General features: G+C 47.4%; 1 protein-coding gene and 1 non-coding gene across 3 annotated transcripts in view; both read left to right on the forward strand.

The window, feature by feature from the left end:
• The window catches only part of Fcgbp (Fc gamma binding protein), a 36,000-nt gene extending 30,876 nt beyond the window's left edge, over nucleotides 1-5,124 (forward strand). For both annotated transcript variants that reach the window (XM_076574920.1, XM_076574921.1), the window contains 3 exons: nucleotides 2,290-2,673; nucleotides 4,607-4,863; nucleotides 4,958-5,124. In XM_076574920.1, coding sequence (XP_076431035.1) covers nucleotides 2,290-2,673; nucleotides 4,607-4,863; nucleotides 4,958-4,967 — 651 coding nt within the window. In that variant the 3' untranslated portion in view covers nucleotides 4,968-5,124. The remainder of the gene's footprint in view (nucleotides 1-2,289; nucleotides 2,674-4,606; nucleotides 4,864-4,957) is intronic.
• Nucleotides 5,125-10,376: 5,252 nt separating this feature from the next.
• Nucleotides 10,377-10,482, forward strand: LOC121826948 (U6 spliceosomal RNA). Its single transcript, XR_006069107.1, has one exon. It is a non-coding gene; the product is annotated as a U6 spliceosomal RNA (small nuclear RNA).
• Nucleotides 10,483-16,509: the final 6,027 nt, after the last annotated feature.

Here is a 16,509-nt window from a genome sequence, read left to right on the forward strand (position 1 = left end):
TGACCTGACATCTCCCTGTATAGTTCTTTCATGAGTGCTCATGGGATTCCCCACCTAGATGATCAGGATTAATTCCCCATCTAAACAGCATTAATCACACTGCAAACACACGTTTCCGTTTAAGCAGCATGCTTGGTCCCAGGACTTGGGAATTGCTGTCTTTGGTGCGGGGGCATTCCTCCACTACCCTTCCCTCTCTGAACTTCTTCACCTGCAGAGTGGTTGAGTCAGCATCCTGGCTCCATAGACATTTGATGCTCAGGACAGCTGGTACCCAGTGAGCATAGGCCTCATCCTCCCATCATCGCATTCAGCAAACAGAAGTTATAATAGTGCAGTGGGCGGCTCAGCTACCAATCAGTCAACAGTGTGCTCTGGGATTTAAGAGTTAATTAATCCTTGCTGATGCTTTTTGAAAGCTCTTTGTGCGACTAAGTGTGTTTGACATGTTAATTCGTCTTGTAGTCACAGCAGTCCAGCAGAGAGATACGATTGCTGTTCTTCCCATTTTACAGAGAGACTGTTCCTAGTCAACATGTGCCAGCTGCGAAGGGAGCCCAACTTCTTCCTTCCTTCCTTTGGCTCTCACTGTCTCCTGGAAGCCATCAGGGATCCTCTGGCTTAGGTCTGCAGCCTCCTGGGGCTCCCACATCCAGCTGTGCTCCCCATCCCAGTGCTGGCCCCCTTCACCTACCTTCTAGCCTATTCCTGAACGACTACCTGCGCCTCCTAAACTCACATTTAAAAATAAGGAAATGTATTTATATGACGATTATCCAAACCAGGAAAGCAATGTTGACTCAATGCAATTATCTAATCTGTAGATTTTAACCATATTTCACCAGTTGTTCCAGTAAAGTCTTCTACAGCAATTACTTCTCTTTGGGCCAGGGGCCAAGTGAGGGTCCGACTCTGCATTGCTTTCATAGAATCTGATGAAATCAGCAGATGTAGAAGGTAGCTAGAAGACAAAACTATCTGCAGAGCCTAGGACCCAAGAACAGGGGTCTGGGAGAGCTGAAGGAGCCAGACACAGGCATGGAGGAGGAGCAACTAGTGAGGGAGGAGACACGGAGAAGGTTCATGTGTTGTTGAGGTGAGGCCTCCAGAGACCAGCACATAGACAAAGCTGAAAACAAGTCGTTCTTGTCAGCCGGCATCTGCATGGGGAACTTGTCCAAATCTCTTGGCCTCACATCTTACAGCCCTTTGTCTTCTATCTACTAAAATCACATGCTGGTTGTCACACTTCAGTTAGTAAGAAGCAGAACTAAAGACACCAAAAAGCAAGGTTTAGGGACTTTTCTGGAACTAGGGACCAGGTCTCTCCCATGGATTAGGTCTTCTTTCCATGGTGGCAGGCGTTGGGGCCTACGTTTTAAGGTCAGAATGGTGTCTCTAACATGGTGGCAGTTGTGTTCAAGTCAGGGGCCTGTGACACACAGAACTGCATTCCCAGGGCAGTGTCCTCTCTGCTCTCGCACCAGCACACTGTGGGGACGCACTGCCTACTCTACATATAAAGTCAGCCCGTGCAGTGTTACCAGTCGCTTCTAATGGGTGGTTTAGGCCAGTTTTAGTTGTTTTTAGAACCATGTGTTTCCAGTATGGGCCAAGGATTCTATCCCCTCACTTTGCTTTTGTGTATTATATTCACCATGAAGTTTGTTTGGTTTCTGGACTAATGCATTTGCTTTGTTGCTGTAAGAAAACAGCTAATGCAAGCTACTTTGTGGAGAAAATGGGGTTATGAAGCTCGAAGTTTTGGAGGCTAATAGTCTAAAAAGCACTCATGATGCAGGCTTTCATGAAGCCCCCTCTGCATGATGCCATGGCGGGAGCATGTGTATGCCTCTGTCAGTGTGTGGTCCCTCTCTCCTTTAAAAGCCACCATGTTTCAATCATGGGCATTCTACCTTGGTGACTTTATTAATCTAATCACCCCCAAAGTCCTCACTTCTAAACATGAAGTTTCTAACCTCTTTATACGTAACACTTTGTGGAGTAAACTCTTGGCATGAGTTCAGGTAGACAAGCCATATTCAAACCATAGCAAATACCCTGAGCCAGTATCAGGATCTCCATGTGGTCTTTCATTCTCCAGTTGGCTTAACTCAGGCTTGTTCTCACAGTACCCAGGCACAATCTGAAGGGGGAGACAGAGTGGTCATGGTGTGGACTGCTTGGCCTCTGAGGACCATTGACACTCTACCACACGCACCATGTCTTACTGGGAGCTTCGACGGGTTCCCCATGCAAATACACATAATCCACCCTTTCTGTGCACAGGTGAACACCTCACTGATGACCTCAGACTGCAGTGAGCTTTGTTGCTGTTCCTCAAGAACCGGCCTGACATGCCATGCAGCTGGCTGCCCATCTGGCCAAGTCTGTGAGCTCCAAGGAGGAGTCCGGAAATGCCAGCCTGCCCGTGGCCTCTGCTCCATCTCTGTGGGGGCCAACCTCACCACCTTCGATGGGGCTCACAATGCCATCAGCTCCCCTGGTGTCTATGAGCTTTCTTCTCGATGCCCGGGACTCCAGAAGACTGTGCCCTGGTACCGAGTGGTTGCTGATGTCCAGCCTTGCCATGGCAATGACAATGTTGTGGACAAGGTCCACATCTTCTTCGAGGATGGAATTGTGACTGTGACCCAAAGCAAGGGCGTGTGGGTAAGCCTGGGCACAGAAGGTAGGGATGTCTTCCCTGGGCTTTCCTTCTTCCTGTCACAGTGGCCAACATCCTGGCTACCCAGTGGCCTTGCGGTCTGTCTCCTTCATCCAGGTCTCTACTCTTCTTTCTGGATTTGTACCTGTCTCTATAGGTCAGCCTGGGTCCCTCTCCTTGGCCTGAGTTCTTACATTCGAGTAACAGCACAGCTTTGCTGTTGGTCTTAATCAAGCCTCCACTGGTTACCAGTGACAGGAAACCAAATGTCTCAGGGGAAACAAATGGACTGGCTCCATATCTGGGAAACCCAGAGACAGCCCCAGACACCCCAGCGATACTGTCAGGAGTTACACCTGAGGTTTCAGACTTGTTTACCACTTAATCACCTTCATTCTCAGAGCTTTCCTCTTACGGGGGCAAAGGTGATCAGCATCTGCCCTAGGCCTATAGTGTGCCGTCTTTGCCACCCAGCACAAAGTCATCCAACAAAGGTCCCAGTGGTGCATCTCACTAGGCAGGTCTGGACCACATGTCCCCTCCTGGAATGTATCGCTGTGGTCTTAAGCATAGAATGCTATGATTGGCCAGGCTGGAGTCACATGGAGCCATTCTCAGGGAGGCACTGTGATTCCCTCAGAGGGTTCAGTGTAGAGCTGTGCTAATAACTAAGAACGATTCCAGTAAAGGACAGGAGGCAAAACCAGCCAGCGGGAAGGAGCCGTCCAGTGCAATCGTAGGGACACAGGCACTCACTCCCAGGAGTCCCCTGCTGGAATCACAGAGTCCACACATCCTCCAGCAATAGTCACAACAAAGCCTGGGAAGTGTGCTCAGGGAGGTTCGTATGAGCACGCTTCACGTTTCCAGTGAGGCTGGTTACATCGGCACTGTCTGCCTAGCATGGGCAAAAATGGCTGCCACTGCTGTCCTCCTGGGAGTGCGAGCACAGCCTACCGGGACCCACGCCAGTCCAGATCACCACTTCTTGCCAGTACCTAGATAGCCTGATAGCCCGGAGGTGCCAGGAAATCTCAGCTTTTGTGAATAAACTCAGCCCTTCTCAAAGCCCTGGGCTGGGTCCCTGACACGACTGAACCAATTCTTACCGCAAAGCTTGTAGCCAGTAAGACTTCCCATCCACGGAGTGAGTCTCTGTGTGTCCTTTTCCGTATCCACCCTTCTCCCCTCCTTGCTTCCAGCATCTATAGCCACTCATAGCCATCGAGGAGACAGGCAGAAGTTGGAAAACGATCACAAGGCTGCCGAGTCTGCAGCCCTGAAAAGAAGCTGACAGTGTCCCACGGTTGTTACACTGCTGGGACCATTGTCTTCATTCAGACACAGGCCCTCCAAGAAGAGATGACACAATTGCTTCTGCTGCAGATCCAGTTACTTACAGGCGACCTGGGGGTCTTCCACTTTAAAAACTAGGACTTCGTAGTCTAAGTCTGGAATTCCTGCTTGGTTAATCTGTCTGGTAAAAAATGTTTTGCACCAGACCTTGGAAAGTTGTGGAGAAATTTTGATCCATGCCTCCACACCTCCTCTTTCTATCCTTATCAATGTATACAGAAAGATACTCTCCACAGATTAATAAGTTACTATGGGGCCAGGGACATGGTTGAGTGGGGAAGTGAACCTCCAAGCCTATGGGACCTGAATTTGGTCCCTGGAGCTACATGGAAGCAGAGAACCAACTCCCAAGGTGCCAGCTGACCTCCACATCTGTGTCAGGGCATGAGCATGCACAGTGAGCCGTATGTGGACACCCATCTCCAGCTGTCTTCCCACCTGTCCATCTCTCCATGTAACCCTCCTCTCCAGGACCCATCCCTTCCAGCACCTGTCCCTGCCGCTTCGCTTTGTTATTGTGCATGAGGACTCAGCTATTGTCACCCAAGTCTCACGGTTCCATTTCCCCTCCCCCTACACCAGGTGAATGGTCTCCGAGTGGATCTCCCAGCTAACGTGTTAACCTCTGTGTCTGTGAGTAAGATGCCCGATGGCTCCATGCTCGTCCATCAGAAGGCAGGGGTCCAGGTCCGGCTTGGAATCAATGGGCAGCTGGATGTGATGGTTGGAGATGACCATGCAGCCCTGCTGTGTGGGGCCTGTGGAAACTTTGATGGGGACCAGAAAAATGATGTGCTTGGCTCCCAGGAGAAGTGGAAAGCACAGGACTTCTCCTCATGGTGAGGATGGAGAATGGAAACCAGACTGGGGAAGAGGTGGTGTGGGTGGGTGCTCGGTCTGCAGCGTGAAGTGCTAAATGTCCATCTCTTGCAGTTCCAACTGATCAGTCATCACTGGCAACGGACACTTCAAGACCTGCCTCTTCCAGAAGTTCCAGTGACTGAAGGATGTCCTGTGTGTCCCCTCCCTGTCCCTGCCCTTTGCTGAGCCACTAAGGCCAAATCTGGAAGCATTGAGTAAATATCTAGACCCAAGTTGCATGTCAGTGTGTCTGCCTCCTGCTGTCTCCAACTTCCTCCCCACTGTGGGAGACATGGATGATGATGAGTCTTAGGAGAGGACGGGTAGCTGCAGTGTGGGTGCCCGGGCAGACGAAGAAGCAGATGGCCAGAGTGGGGGAAAGCATTGGAGAGTCACAGAGACAGATGATTAGAGGAGTGGATGGATGAGATGATGGATGACTGGATGGGGGAGACCTGGAAGGTGGAGAGAAAGACAGATCTTGGCTTTACCATTGACAAGTCTGGTGAGTTGCCTGGTTCCTCTCTGACTCAGTTTCATCACCTTTAAATAGAACAAAGGCTGGTATTTTCTCACAGAGTTGGTAAAAGTGAACTGAGAAGCTGATGGAGACCATGGAAAGCTAGGTAGAGAACACACATGCTAAGCAGGCAGAAGGGCACGTCAAACACCACTGCTTTAAGATGACAGAAAATGCACCTCTGGTTTTAGTAACATGGAGGTCTTTTGTGACTTTTGGTCAACTGGTGGAAGGGAAAGCTTTGTTGGATTGAGTCCAGGAAGCAGAGATGGAATAAAGACAGTAAGTACAAGGATTTCTTTCGAGGAGCATTATTACAACCTAGCTGGAGTGGTCCTGGGTTTTATCCTCTACGTTCAGCTTCTAGAGGTAGGCACAGAGTAGCTGGAGAGCTGGAGTCAGTTTACAGTTTGAGGATGTGGGTGAAGGTGTGTGATGATGGTGGGTAGGGATGTGGATGGATGCTGAGGGCAGTATCGTCATAAGGAGGTGCTGGACCAGGAGTTTATAGACAGCTTAATGGAGATTGGGACTGAACGATGCTTGGAGTATTCATACTAAAGAGGATAAGGTGGAGATATGGAAGCCCGTGGGCAGAGCTGAGGCTCTGGAGGGACTGTAGTTCAGGAGCTAATGCTATCTAGAAATGAGTAACTCCTTTCCAGTGGCCTAGGACCTCCAGGGCTATCACCAACGCCCCTGAATTCCCATCACAAAGCATAGTGTGACCATGGGATTGACAGCTTGGTTTGAGGACATGGTCACTGGACAAGCAGAAAGCAAGGTACTGAGAAGCCACAGTGTTCATGGGATCTGCTTGATTTTGGAGAAGAATCGTGATGGGAGGAGCATGTTGGGAGAGCTTGGGAGTTAGTGGTGCTAATCACAAGGATGGGAATACATCTTTCAGTATGACTGTGGACTTCAGTATTAGAGGTGAAGGACGAGGGAGAAAGGATGCCAAGATGGCGTTAAAGAGCAAGGGCTGGGAGTCTTATCCCTTCTACCTGGGCAGTGCACGTGAGGGTGGAGTAGAAGCAAATTGTCTCTTCACAGGGCAGCAATGCCTGGGTAGAGCAGCAGAGTGAAGAGAAGCTGCAGACCCTGTACTCTTTGGATATGAAGTGTCCCTCAAACTGTTGCATGTTTGTGGCTGAGCCTGGAACACATGTTCAGAGGTGGCCTTTGGGCAGCTGATTCTGTTACTGCACTAGAGAGTTCCTCATTTCTTTTCTTCTCAAAGGAAAGAATTCAGCTGAGAAACATTAACACTTTAAGCTGAACTGTATTTGGCAAAGCAAAGTGAGGATACACATCAGAGTGCCTACAGTGGGCTGTCTTGAGATGGGGATACCAGCAAGAGATGGCAGATTTGTTATGGTTGTAAGAGGTTTATATGGATAGGAGATAAGTGATATGAGATATGAGTGTATATATGATATATTTTCATGAGAATAAGAGGATGCTTTTCTCTCCCAAATCATGGTGCACCCATTCATCCTTTAAAGGTATTTCTTCCCATGATTCCTTGAAAAGCTCCGGGGAGGCAGGAGGACAAAGTTGTAATGCAAATTATATTATAATGAAGCCAGGGTCTTTTAACCATGCAAACCCTCCACTAAAGTCCAAATGTGGCAATTGGGAAATTCCTCAAAGTCTCTGTTTTTGATATAGTGGGAAGAACCCAACTGTAGCATCAAGGATGTTCAGTCACCAAGGGACATTTTTGGCGATCAAAAGCCACAGCCTCCAAGATACAGCTGCTGTTTCTTCTACCATGACCAACAATGATACGCGATCCTAACTAGTCATATCAATTAGTCTTATCTGTCTACCTGGTCTCATCCTCTCCCTCAATCAATGTGGACCCTTGTACTTTTATAAGAGGGTAAAGTAGAGGTCTCTTACTTCAGTAACTTCCTAAGACATAGACCCTGCCTATGAGTCCAGTGTCACTGCTGTCTCTGTTGGTAACCAAGGCAGTTACATAAACTGTTGACATAAATAGCTGCATATTTTGTTGGCTGGAAAGTCCCACAGAAATTTTGTCCTGTTTGATCTAGTGTAGAGTATGATGCTTCAAGATCTGATCCAGGAGAGATGGATCAATATCTTCATCATATGACCATCTGAAGCCAAATTTATTGAATTCTGAAAGAACCAAACCAGGGCAGCCATTAAAGGAAGCAGGGACCAAAATTGCAGATTGAACATACATTTTACCAGAGGAACAGAGAGGCCAGCCATGGTCACATCCATCCACGAAATGACTGGGAAATTCTAGCAGTAAGTAAAAGGGACCCCGGGGACAGGAACATCCAGGAGGGAAGAGAACAGGAATCAAAAGCCTGTCGTGCCATGAGGAGGATCTGGATGTTTAGTTTTTGTTTTGTTTTGCTTTGTTTTTCTGGAAGCCCCCATGAAGCAAAGGGAACCAGGATGGGAGATGGATTGAGCTATGACCATTGAGTATGTGCTAGCTACTCAGTTACGCCCCGAGGGTCCCAGGGCTAAAAGTTAGTGGATATATTTTCAAGATTGGAATAAGGTGGAGACTGTAGATTGAGACAGACCTAGCTGTGGTGACATTGCCCTAAGAGAGTATCCCCAACAGAGGAGATCCTAAACAGCGGATTTCCATTCACTCAGAGACAAATTAGTTTTGTTTTAACAAATTAGTTTTTAATAGAAAAAATACAGTATCTTAAAAGAATTTTCAAAGCAGTCAAGAAAGGATTAATTTAGTGAGGCACAGGTACAAGTGAGCATAAGCATTATCAGACACATCCCATGAGGAAAACTCCAAACTCAGGAGTTAGGATGGTGAGTCCATAGGTTGTTCATTTGATGTTGGCCCTTGAGGTTTCTTTTAAAGAAGATATGTAAGTTCTCATTTGGTTGTCTGCTCTGAATAGGACTCACCATGAGTGTTCACCATGAACACTTTCTGAAAAATGGGGTTTTCTGAAGGACAAGTGAACCAAAGTAGTAATGCCCTTGATGCTTGGCAGCCATTGGAGGACTTAGGTGGGCTGGAACTGACCATCAGAAGTGCTATCCTCCGAGGGCCTTAGGAGCACTCGGCTCAACCAGGCCAAGGTCAGAAGCCTAGTTGGGCACTTGTAGAACCTTTACTATTATCAGTTAACTTTACTTTCTATTACATTGGGGGGAGGGGGAAGGAGGGAGAGAGAGAGAGAGAGAGAGAGAGAGAGAGAGAGAGAGAGAGAGAGAGAGAGAGAGAGAGCCAGAGAGCACACATGGAGGTCAGAAGACAACTTGTGGGAGTTGATTTCTCTCTTTTTTTATTTAAAATTTTTCATTAATTTTACACACCAATCAAAGATCCCCCTCTTCCATCCTCCTGCCCCCCAACCTCCTCCCCAACCCACCCCCTTTTGCCCCGAGAATCCCACGGATTAACCTCATTAAACTCAGGTCGGCAGAGTCGATGGGAAGTCCGATCCTGCTAAGCCTTCTCACTGCCAAGCCTGACCACTCTCCTGAGTTACACTTCCTGCTGGGCGTTTGAGACCATGCAGGTCTCATGTCAGCAGCTGGCTGACCTCAATCTTCCCTTCTTTTACTGTTAAGATAATCCTGACTCAGTAGGGTTACTCTCAAGGGGTTTGAAGGTGGCCCTCTGTCTCTTTGCAGAGGTTATCAGGATCTCACTGACCATGTGGTTTCTCTGGGACACAGAGGGGACATTTCTTCCCTGGGTGACTCTCCTCTTTACAGGATGTGTACCATTGGCATCTAACCTCTGGTGACCCCACGCCTCTCTGATCAACAGGACAGGTGGCATATCAGAGTTCTAGGGCCACTTTAGAGATGCCATGTCATCTCCGAGGTCCTGGATGACCTTGCAGGGCAAGGACCAAAATACTGGATATCTTCTTAGTCCCTTTATCCTCTTCAGCTTGGACCACCATCCTTTGGTTGAACACCCCGCCCCCGCCCCCCAGGAAACTTGCATCCATCCCAAAGAGGAAGTGGTGGGCCCTCATTCCAACTTCTCTGTAACATTCAAAATAAACATGTAAATAGGCCCTGATTTTATTAAAGACTCGGGTTCCTACACAGTTAAAAAGCCTGATAAACAATAGAAAACACAGTAATTATCTTGATAAGCATGAAACGTTTCTTCTTTAAGCCGGTTCTTATAAATGTTACCAAGAACAGATCAGTATCTTAAGAAAACCTCCTTGTTCTAAATAAAGAGCCGGGTTTCCATTTTATATCAGTATGCTGAGTTTTGACTTTATGAACTTTAAACCCTTTTTTGTTTTTGTTTTGTTTTTTGAGACAGGGTTTCTCTGTGTAGCCCTGGCTGTCCCTGGAACTCACTCTGTAGACCAGGCTGGCCTCTGCCTCTCTGGTGTGGGATTAAAAGCATGCACCACCACTGCCCTGCAGGGAATTTGAATTCTTTAAATGTGTGTGTGTGTTACATATAATCCTCAAGTTTCATTGTCCACCTATCTAGACCTGCAACATCCTTAAGGTTTCTGATTCGTCTTCGTCTTTCCTTTTCCATTTTGGAAAGAATCCAGTCATTTCACTTTAAAACAGAAATCTCACTTTACTGTCTTTACTGTCCACAGTCCTTCCTTGTTCATAAATATTGTCTTTTCTTTTTATGCCCCCACTCCTTTTTTTTTTTTTTTTTTTTTTGGTTTGATGTTTCGAGACAGGGTTTCTTTGTGTAGCCCTGGCTGTCCTGGATCTCACTCTGTAGACCAGGCTGGCCTTGAACTCACAGAGATCTGCCTGCCTCTGCCTCCTGAGTGCTGGGATTAAAGGCGTGTGCCACCACACCTGGCTCTTTTTGCTCTTTCTTATCAAAATCACATCCTATACCCTTCTCTATGTCTGTTCCCTGCTTGTTGGCTCCTTTCTACCCTGATTCCTTCCTTAATGAGGCAGAGAAACATGACAAAGTCTACCAGTGTACTCAAAGGAAGTGGAGTGTTCGCTTCAGCAGCATGTATAAGAAAATTGGAACAATTCAGAGAAGATTAGCCTGCCCCTGCATAAGGAAGACACACAAATTCGTGAAAAAAGTCCGTATTTTTATGAACTTGAATATGGAAAAGGGAAGCTGAACAGCAGAACAAAATAAATAACAGGTAGCTGTCCAGATGCTGTGAGAGGGTATATTCTTGTCTATTGCGGGCCTTGGGCAGTATCTGCCTTTTCAGAGTCTAAGCTATGGGCTAACACATCCAGCATGTTAAAGTCCCGCAAGAACTCCCATGACAATGAAGCTTTCCAAGGACAAGGGACACTTGACTGCAAAAGTCACTTACTACCAACTACCAGGAAGAAAAAGCAGAAGGAAGAGAAAATACACAGAGGGGGAAAAGGCTTTTATGTGTTACCCCTGTACTGCAGCTTGGGACACAGCAGCTTTCTCTGTGGAGCTGGAGGTCATAGTGAATGGTTGTTTCCTCATAAGGACCCAGGGAAGAGAGAACACAGTGGCACAAGCTGGACAGGAGCCTGATGATGTTGGTTGTTTTTGTTCTTTTGGGGACCTGCCACACAGCTCCCAAATAAATCACACATAGAGGCTTATTCTTAATTATACATGCTCGGCCTTAGCTTGGCTTGTTTCTTGCCAGCTTTCCTTAACTTAACTTATCCTATCTACCTTTTGCCTCTGGGCTTTTCCCATTCTCTTACTTCTGTAAATCTTACCCTTACTCTGTGGCTTGCTGTGTAGCTGGGTGGCTGGCCACTGGAGTCCTCCTCCTTCTCTGGCTGCTTCTTTTCTCCTTCCAGATTTCTCCTCCTATTTATCCCCTCTGTCTGTCAGCCCTGCCTATTTCTCTCTCATGCCTCGATATTGGCCATTCAGCTCTTTATTAGACCATCAGATGTTTTAGGCAGGCACAGTAACACAACTTCACAGAGTTGAACAAATGCAAAAATATAAACAAAAGAAACACAACTTAAAATAATATTCTCCAACAGGAGCCTCACTGTTGAGGCTGTGATGGAAAGATGAGCCCAGAACATTTGTTCTTTTTACAGTATTTTCCACTTAACAGAGAACTACCTAGTGGTAACCCACGAACTTGTGGATCCCAGTGTCTTAGAATTGGTCCCCTGATCCCAGCATCTGCAGGCTCCGGAGCCAGTCCTTTTTAGGATGTAGATCTCAGGACTTAGCATCTAATTGTTCATCCTTCCATTTTCCCATTTGGATGATCATCCTTTACAACCAGGAATAGTGAAAAGCTTTCAGGAGCAGGGGTGGGGGAATAGTCTTAGAGGGACCTTCTAATGTTTTTCAAATTGTACCCTTATAAATGAGATTATGCTTAATTTTATTCCCCACGAAATGTTTATCCAGTGATAAGTATGGTAAGTCATGAAACAGGTTTGCTTACAGGAATAAAGCATTTGAATCAGGATCCAACTTACAGCTTTACAGTCAGGGCTGTCCTTTAAGGCCATAAAGATCTGAACATGAGGAACTTTTGTCCGTGGGCCCGAGTTCTGGGAAAGGAGATACAGGCAGAAGACAGTGTTCAAACCTATAGTCCCGTTCTTAGGCCAGACCTCCACAGCATTCAGACCATTGCAGCCAAGCTGTGATACACAGGAAGTGCAAGTGGATTTTGTTTTTTTTCTTAAGCAACTGGGGATCAAATTTGGTTCCATTTTTAAATGATGTAGTCAAAGGGCAAGTCCCGGGGGATGGATGGTTGGTTCCACATCCAGAAGAGAAAAACAGGACACTGGGAGGAGAAAGGTGTTCCTTACTCACGCCTTGGGCTAGGGAAGAGAGGTGAGAGCAGCCTCTTCACCTGGGGAGCCTCAGATTCCGTCCCCTCTCCCTTGTGCTTCCATCTATACATGCTATAACCAAGGGACCAGGGCTGAGTACGATCCCAGAGACTGGGCATCCTGCCAGTTCTGTCCCCTTACAATGGCAAGACATAAGAGTGCTCGCTCACCTGGGGCCAGAGACTGAAGGACCTAGAGAAAGCAAAATTAGAGTCTGCCCAGGCTGAACAGAGCCACACCCACCCCTCAGCATGGTTGATAATTCCCCCACATCAAGACATCTGGGCATCTGACTCAGCCTGTGAGGAAGGGATGAGTTTGAGATCCTGGGCCTGCTTCAGGTAGGGCTTATAGCCAAACTACTCACGCCTGTGTGTGTGTGTGCGCGCACGCGCACACACACACACACACACACACACACACATTCTACATGAGACTTTAGTAAAATGTGAGCGTCTGCCATTCTGGGGTTTTTATGCCTGGGAGAGAAAGAGAAGACATAGTGTGGCTAGGTGGAAGTAGAGATCAAGCGAGGGTGGTCTTTAGTGTCCAAAGGTGAGGCAGACAGGGTTGCAGGCAAAGGACTGCAAGACAGGTTCTGAAGGGCGAGCCTGGCCACCATGATGTGCTAATTACTATGGTGTCACTTCAGAGTTGTCTCATCTCCACAGGGTCTCATGTGGCTGGCCTAGCTTTTATCAGACACAAGAAAGTGGAAGACCAGCCTCTGATGGCCGTATCCTCTCCGGTGGCCATGTCCTCTTTAGCAAGACATTATTATTCCGTATAACTCGGAGGTGGGAGTGGAAAGTCCCAGTTCCCCATATTCAGCATAGAGACATTCATTAAATACTAGGTGGTTCTCTGTAACAACAGCAGGTTGATGGAGTGCAACACTGCTGTGGCCCGTGCCTGAGAAGTTCCTCCACGAGGTCCTTGAAAACCCCACACAGAAAAAAGAACTGCAGAGCAAGCCAGGATGGAGAGCGCACACGGAGCCTGAGACTCACACAGAAAGCATGGCCCTGTGCTCATGCTGCTACCTGAGTTATGACTCGGATGGACTTTCCCTCAGTTCTTTGTTCTTGAAGGAAATCATAGTTTAAGAAGTTTGTTAAGTAAAGCAAGGCACAAGGATGGCATAGTCCCGAGAGCTTGGGACAGGCAGACTCAAATGAGAAGACAGCAGCATGAAATCCAGATTTGATATTTGTGGAAGAGGTTTTTACGCATACTTACGAGGTGGATAGAATAGTCATGGAGTAATGTGGTCCTTTCATAGTACATTGGATCTCCCTTTTAGGGCTTTTCTTCCCATGATCCTCTTGAAAAGCTCACAAGAGAGGGTCAGAACCGCAGTGCAGGGGGTATAAGTAAGCCAGACTCTTTAGAGGATGCAGATCCCTCACTGGTGTGCACGTGTGGCAGCTGAGATAGGCCCCTGGCACTTAGCTCCTGATACAGCAGAAGGAGCTCAACGGCAGCTCCTCAAAACTGGACCTTCAACTCAAAGAGCGCTTTCGACGGTCGGAGACAAAGCTACAGGTCACCGCTACAGTTTCCTTCACTTCGCATCTGTCTGCCCAGCCTCAGTTCCCTACGTGAATGTGAGGGGGTTGACACTGTCAGTGGATTGATCCATTAGCACGTTTATAGTTTTATGGAATTATTGGCAGGTGGTGGAGACTAAGAGGCAGGGCCTGATTGAAGAAAGTCGGTCACTGAGGGCATGCCCTTGAAAGCTCCCTACCCCTACCCCCCATTTTCTTCTGCCATGTCCCACTGCCACGATGTGAGTGACTTGCCACTGGCTGAAAAGCAATGGACCCAGGTGACCGTGGACTAAAATCACCACTCCTGTGAGCTAAAACAAACCTTCAGCTCCCTCCTTAGGTTGTGTATTTCAGATACTTTAGTGACCGCAGTGAAAAGACCCTCATGTTGGAACACATCGGTTGGGGGCATTTCAGGTCCATTCCCTAACAGTCCACTTCTGGTCCCAGTGGATGCCTGGCCATCTGATCGTGCAAAATGAGTAATCCAACTTCAAGAATCCCCCCAAGTTTCAACAGTCTCAGTTAGTCACAAGGTCAACAGTCTCTTCTAAGACTCAAGGCACTGTTAGCTATGAGCCCTTAAGTAATAAAGCATTTACATTCTACCAACACCCAATGGTGCAGAGTAAATATTCTCGTTCTACAAGAGAGGAATGCAGTAGGGGAGGCGGTTAGCAAGGACGGACTGGAGCAAAGCCGTACCCCAAACCAGTAAGGCGAATATTTTATAAACACTGTAGCTAGAGACCAGAATTTAGAGCACATGGTTGCATCATTGGCACCATCTGGGTTCTTATGGGCTTGGTCATACTTATCCCAATGACCTGGCACACTTGACCTTTCACTCTGACTCCAGTCAGTGCCTGTAGCTTTTCTTAATATGCATGCAATACTTATGGCACCACTGCCATCCTAGGGTGTCCATGGCAACTTGGACCTCACTTCTACTGCCTCAGGCATTGCCCTACGAGGACCGCCCTCCAAAGATTCTGTCTCTGCCACATAGAACCTAACAGGAGCTTTTCTCTGGAACCTTGTGCAAGCTTCTGCAACCACATCGCTACTGCATTTTTGTGCATGCCTGCAAATCCAGCACCACATGCATGATACCAAGTTCTGGCTGCCAACTCAAGATGTGGCCCAGTTCATCTGGACCTTGGCTACAGTGGCCTCTTAGTTCCTGTGCCTCTGAGCCAGAGAAACATTTCCCTGCATGGACATCTTCAATCAAGGCACCCCTGTGGCTGTACTTTTCTCTTTTTAAAGAAGATCCTTTCCATGCATCTCATAGCCTGGAAATCAAGCGTGGTGGGAGCAGTGTCTTCCTTGAGGCACCTTTCCTACCATGTGAAGCTTCTGTTTAATTGTACCGGTATGTAGCTTGAGTTTTCCTGCCTGGCCCACAGTCAGGACAAATCTTTGTCACCCACCAGTCCCACAGCCGCTCAGACCCAACCAAGTAAACACAGAGACTTACATTGCTTACAAACTGTACGGCTGTGGCAGGCTTCTTGCTAACTGTTCTTATAGCTTAAATTAATCCATTTCCATAAATCTATACCTTGCCACGTGGCTTGTGGCTTACCGGCATCTTCACATGCTGCTTGTCATGTAGGTGGCTGGCAGTGACCTTCCGCCTTCCTGTTCTTTCTTTTCTCCTCTCTGTTAGTCCCGCCTTTATTTCCTGCCTAGCCACTGGCCAATCAGTGTTTTATTTATTGACCAATCAGAGCAACACATTTGCCATACAGAACATCCCACAGCACCGGTATTTTGAACAATTACATTGGCTTTATTTACACTCACCTTGTCTGTGGCTTCAAATGCTCTCGAGCCCCAAGCTACACATTGTTCCCGCTTCCCTGCCCCGCTTTCTCCCTCCATTCCCACCACAGGCCTGATTAGGAGCAACCAGAGATAATTCCTCTAGAAAACAAATCACTCCATTCCTTTTAGATTCAGTTCATGAGTGGCATAGAGCAAGAATCTTTGCCAGAATGTAGTGCGAATGGCCTTTACCCCAGTTCCCAAGTCCTTATTTCTGCCCAAACCTCGTGAGTACAGCCTATATTGTCCATATTTCTGGTGACATTTGGGCCTTCAAATTTCCATCACATTAGCCCATAGGTTCTGCTACTGCCTTCTGGGGCTTCTCTGGCTTCTGTCTCCAAACCCTTCCAAAGGTACAAGAACCACACGGTCAGTTTTAGTTATCTAATGACTCCTCTTCTCTGGACCAATTTTTCTGTATCTGTTACTTTTTTTTTTTTTTTTACTAAGAGAAGTAACAAGAGGGAGAAACTATTTGGGCCCAAGTCTGAGAGAGTACAGCCTCTGGGGGTGCACAGAGCATCATGGCTGGAGTGACTCCATCCAAAGCGGGAGCAGGGGTGCCTGGGTACATCAAACAGACAAGCATCAGAGCAGGACAGAAACAGAGGCATGGATAACCTTCAAGGCCTTGCTTCGATTCGTGAGGCCTCACGTCCCAAACCTCAGATTCCATAACCTCACCAAACAGTACTAGTCAGGGTTTCAGACAACACATTCCTAGAAACTGCCTTCACTGGGATTTGGATGTGGGTGGCTTGGGACCAGGGATCAGCCCATGGGGACTGCAAGGAGCCAGAAGCCGGATATGGACCTTTAGATGTTGTTATAGGTAAAGACCAAAGATAGGAATCTTGCCAGCAAGCTAACAAACATAATCAATGCTACCTCACCCTTCAGTCCCCACTACCTTGCTCAAG

The sequence above is a fragment of the Peromyscus maniculatus genome, chromosome 1 (genome assembly GCF_049852395.1).
Source record: "Peromyscus maniculatus bairdii isolate BWxNUB_F1_BW_parent chromosome 1, HU_Pman_BW_mat_3.1, whole genome shotgun sequence".
In the NCBI taxonomy this organism is placed as follows: Eukaryota; Metazoa; Chordata; class Mammalia; order Rodentia; family Cricetidae; genus Peromyscus; species Peromyscus maniculatus.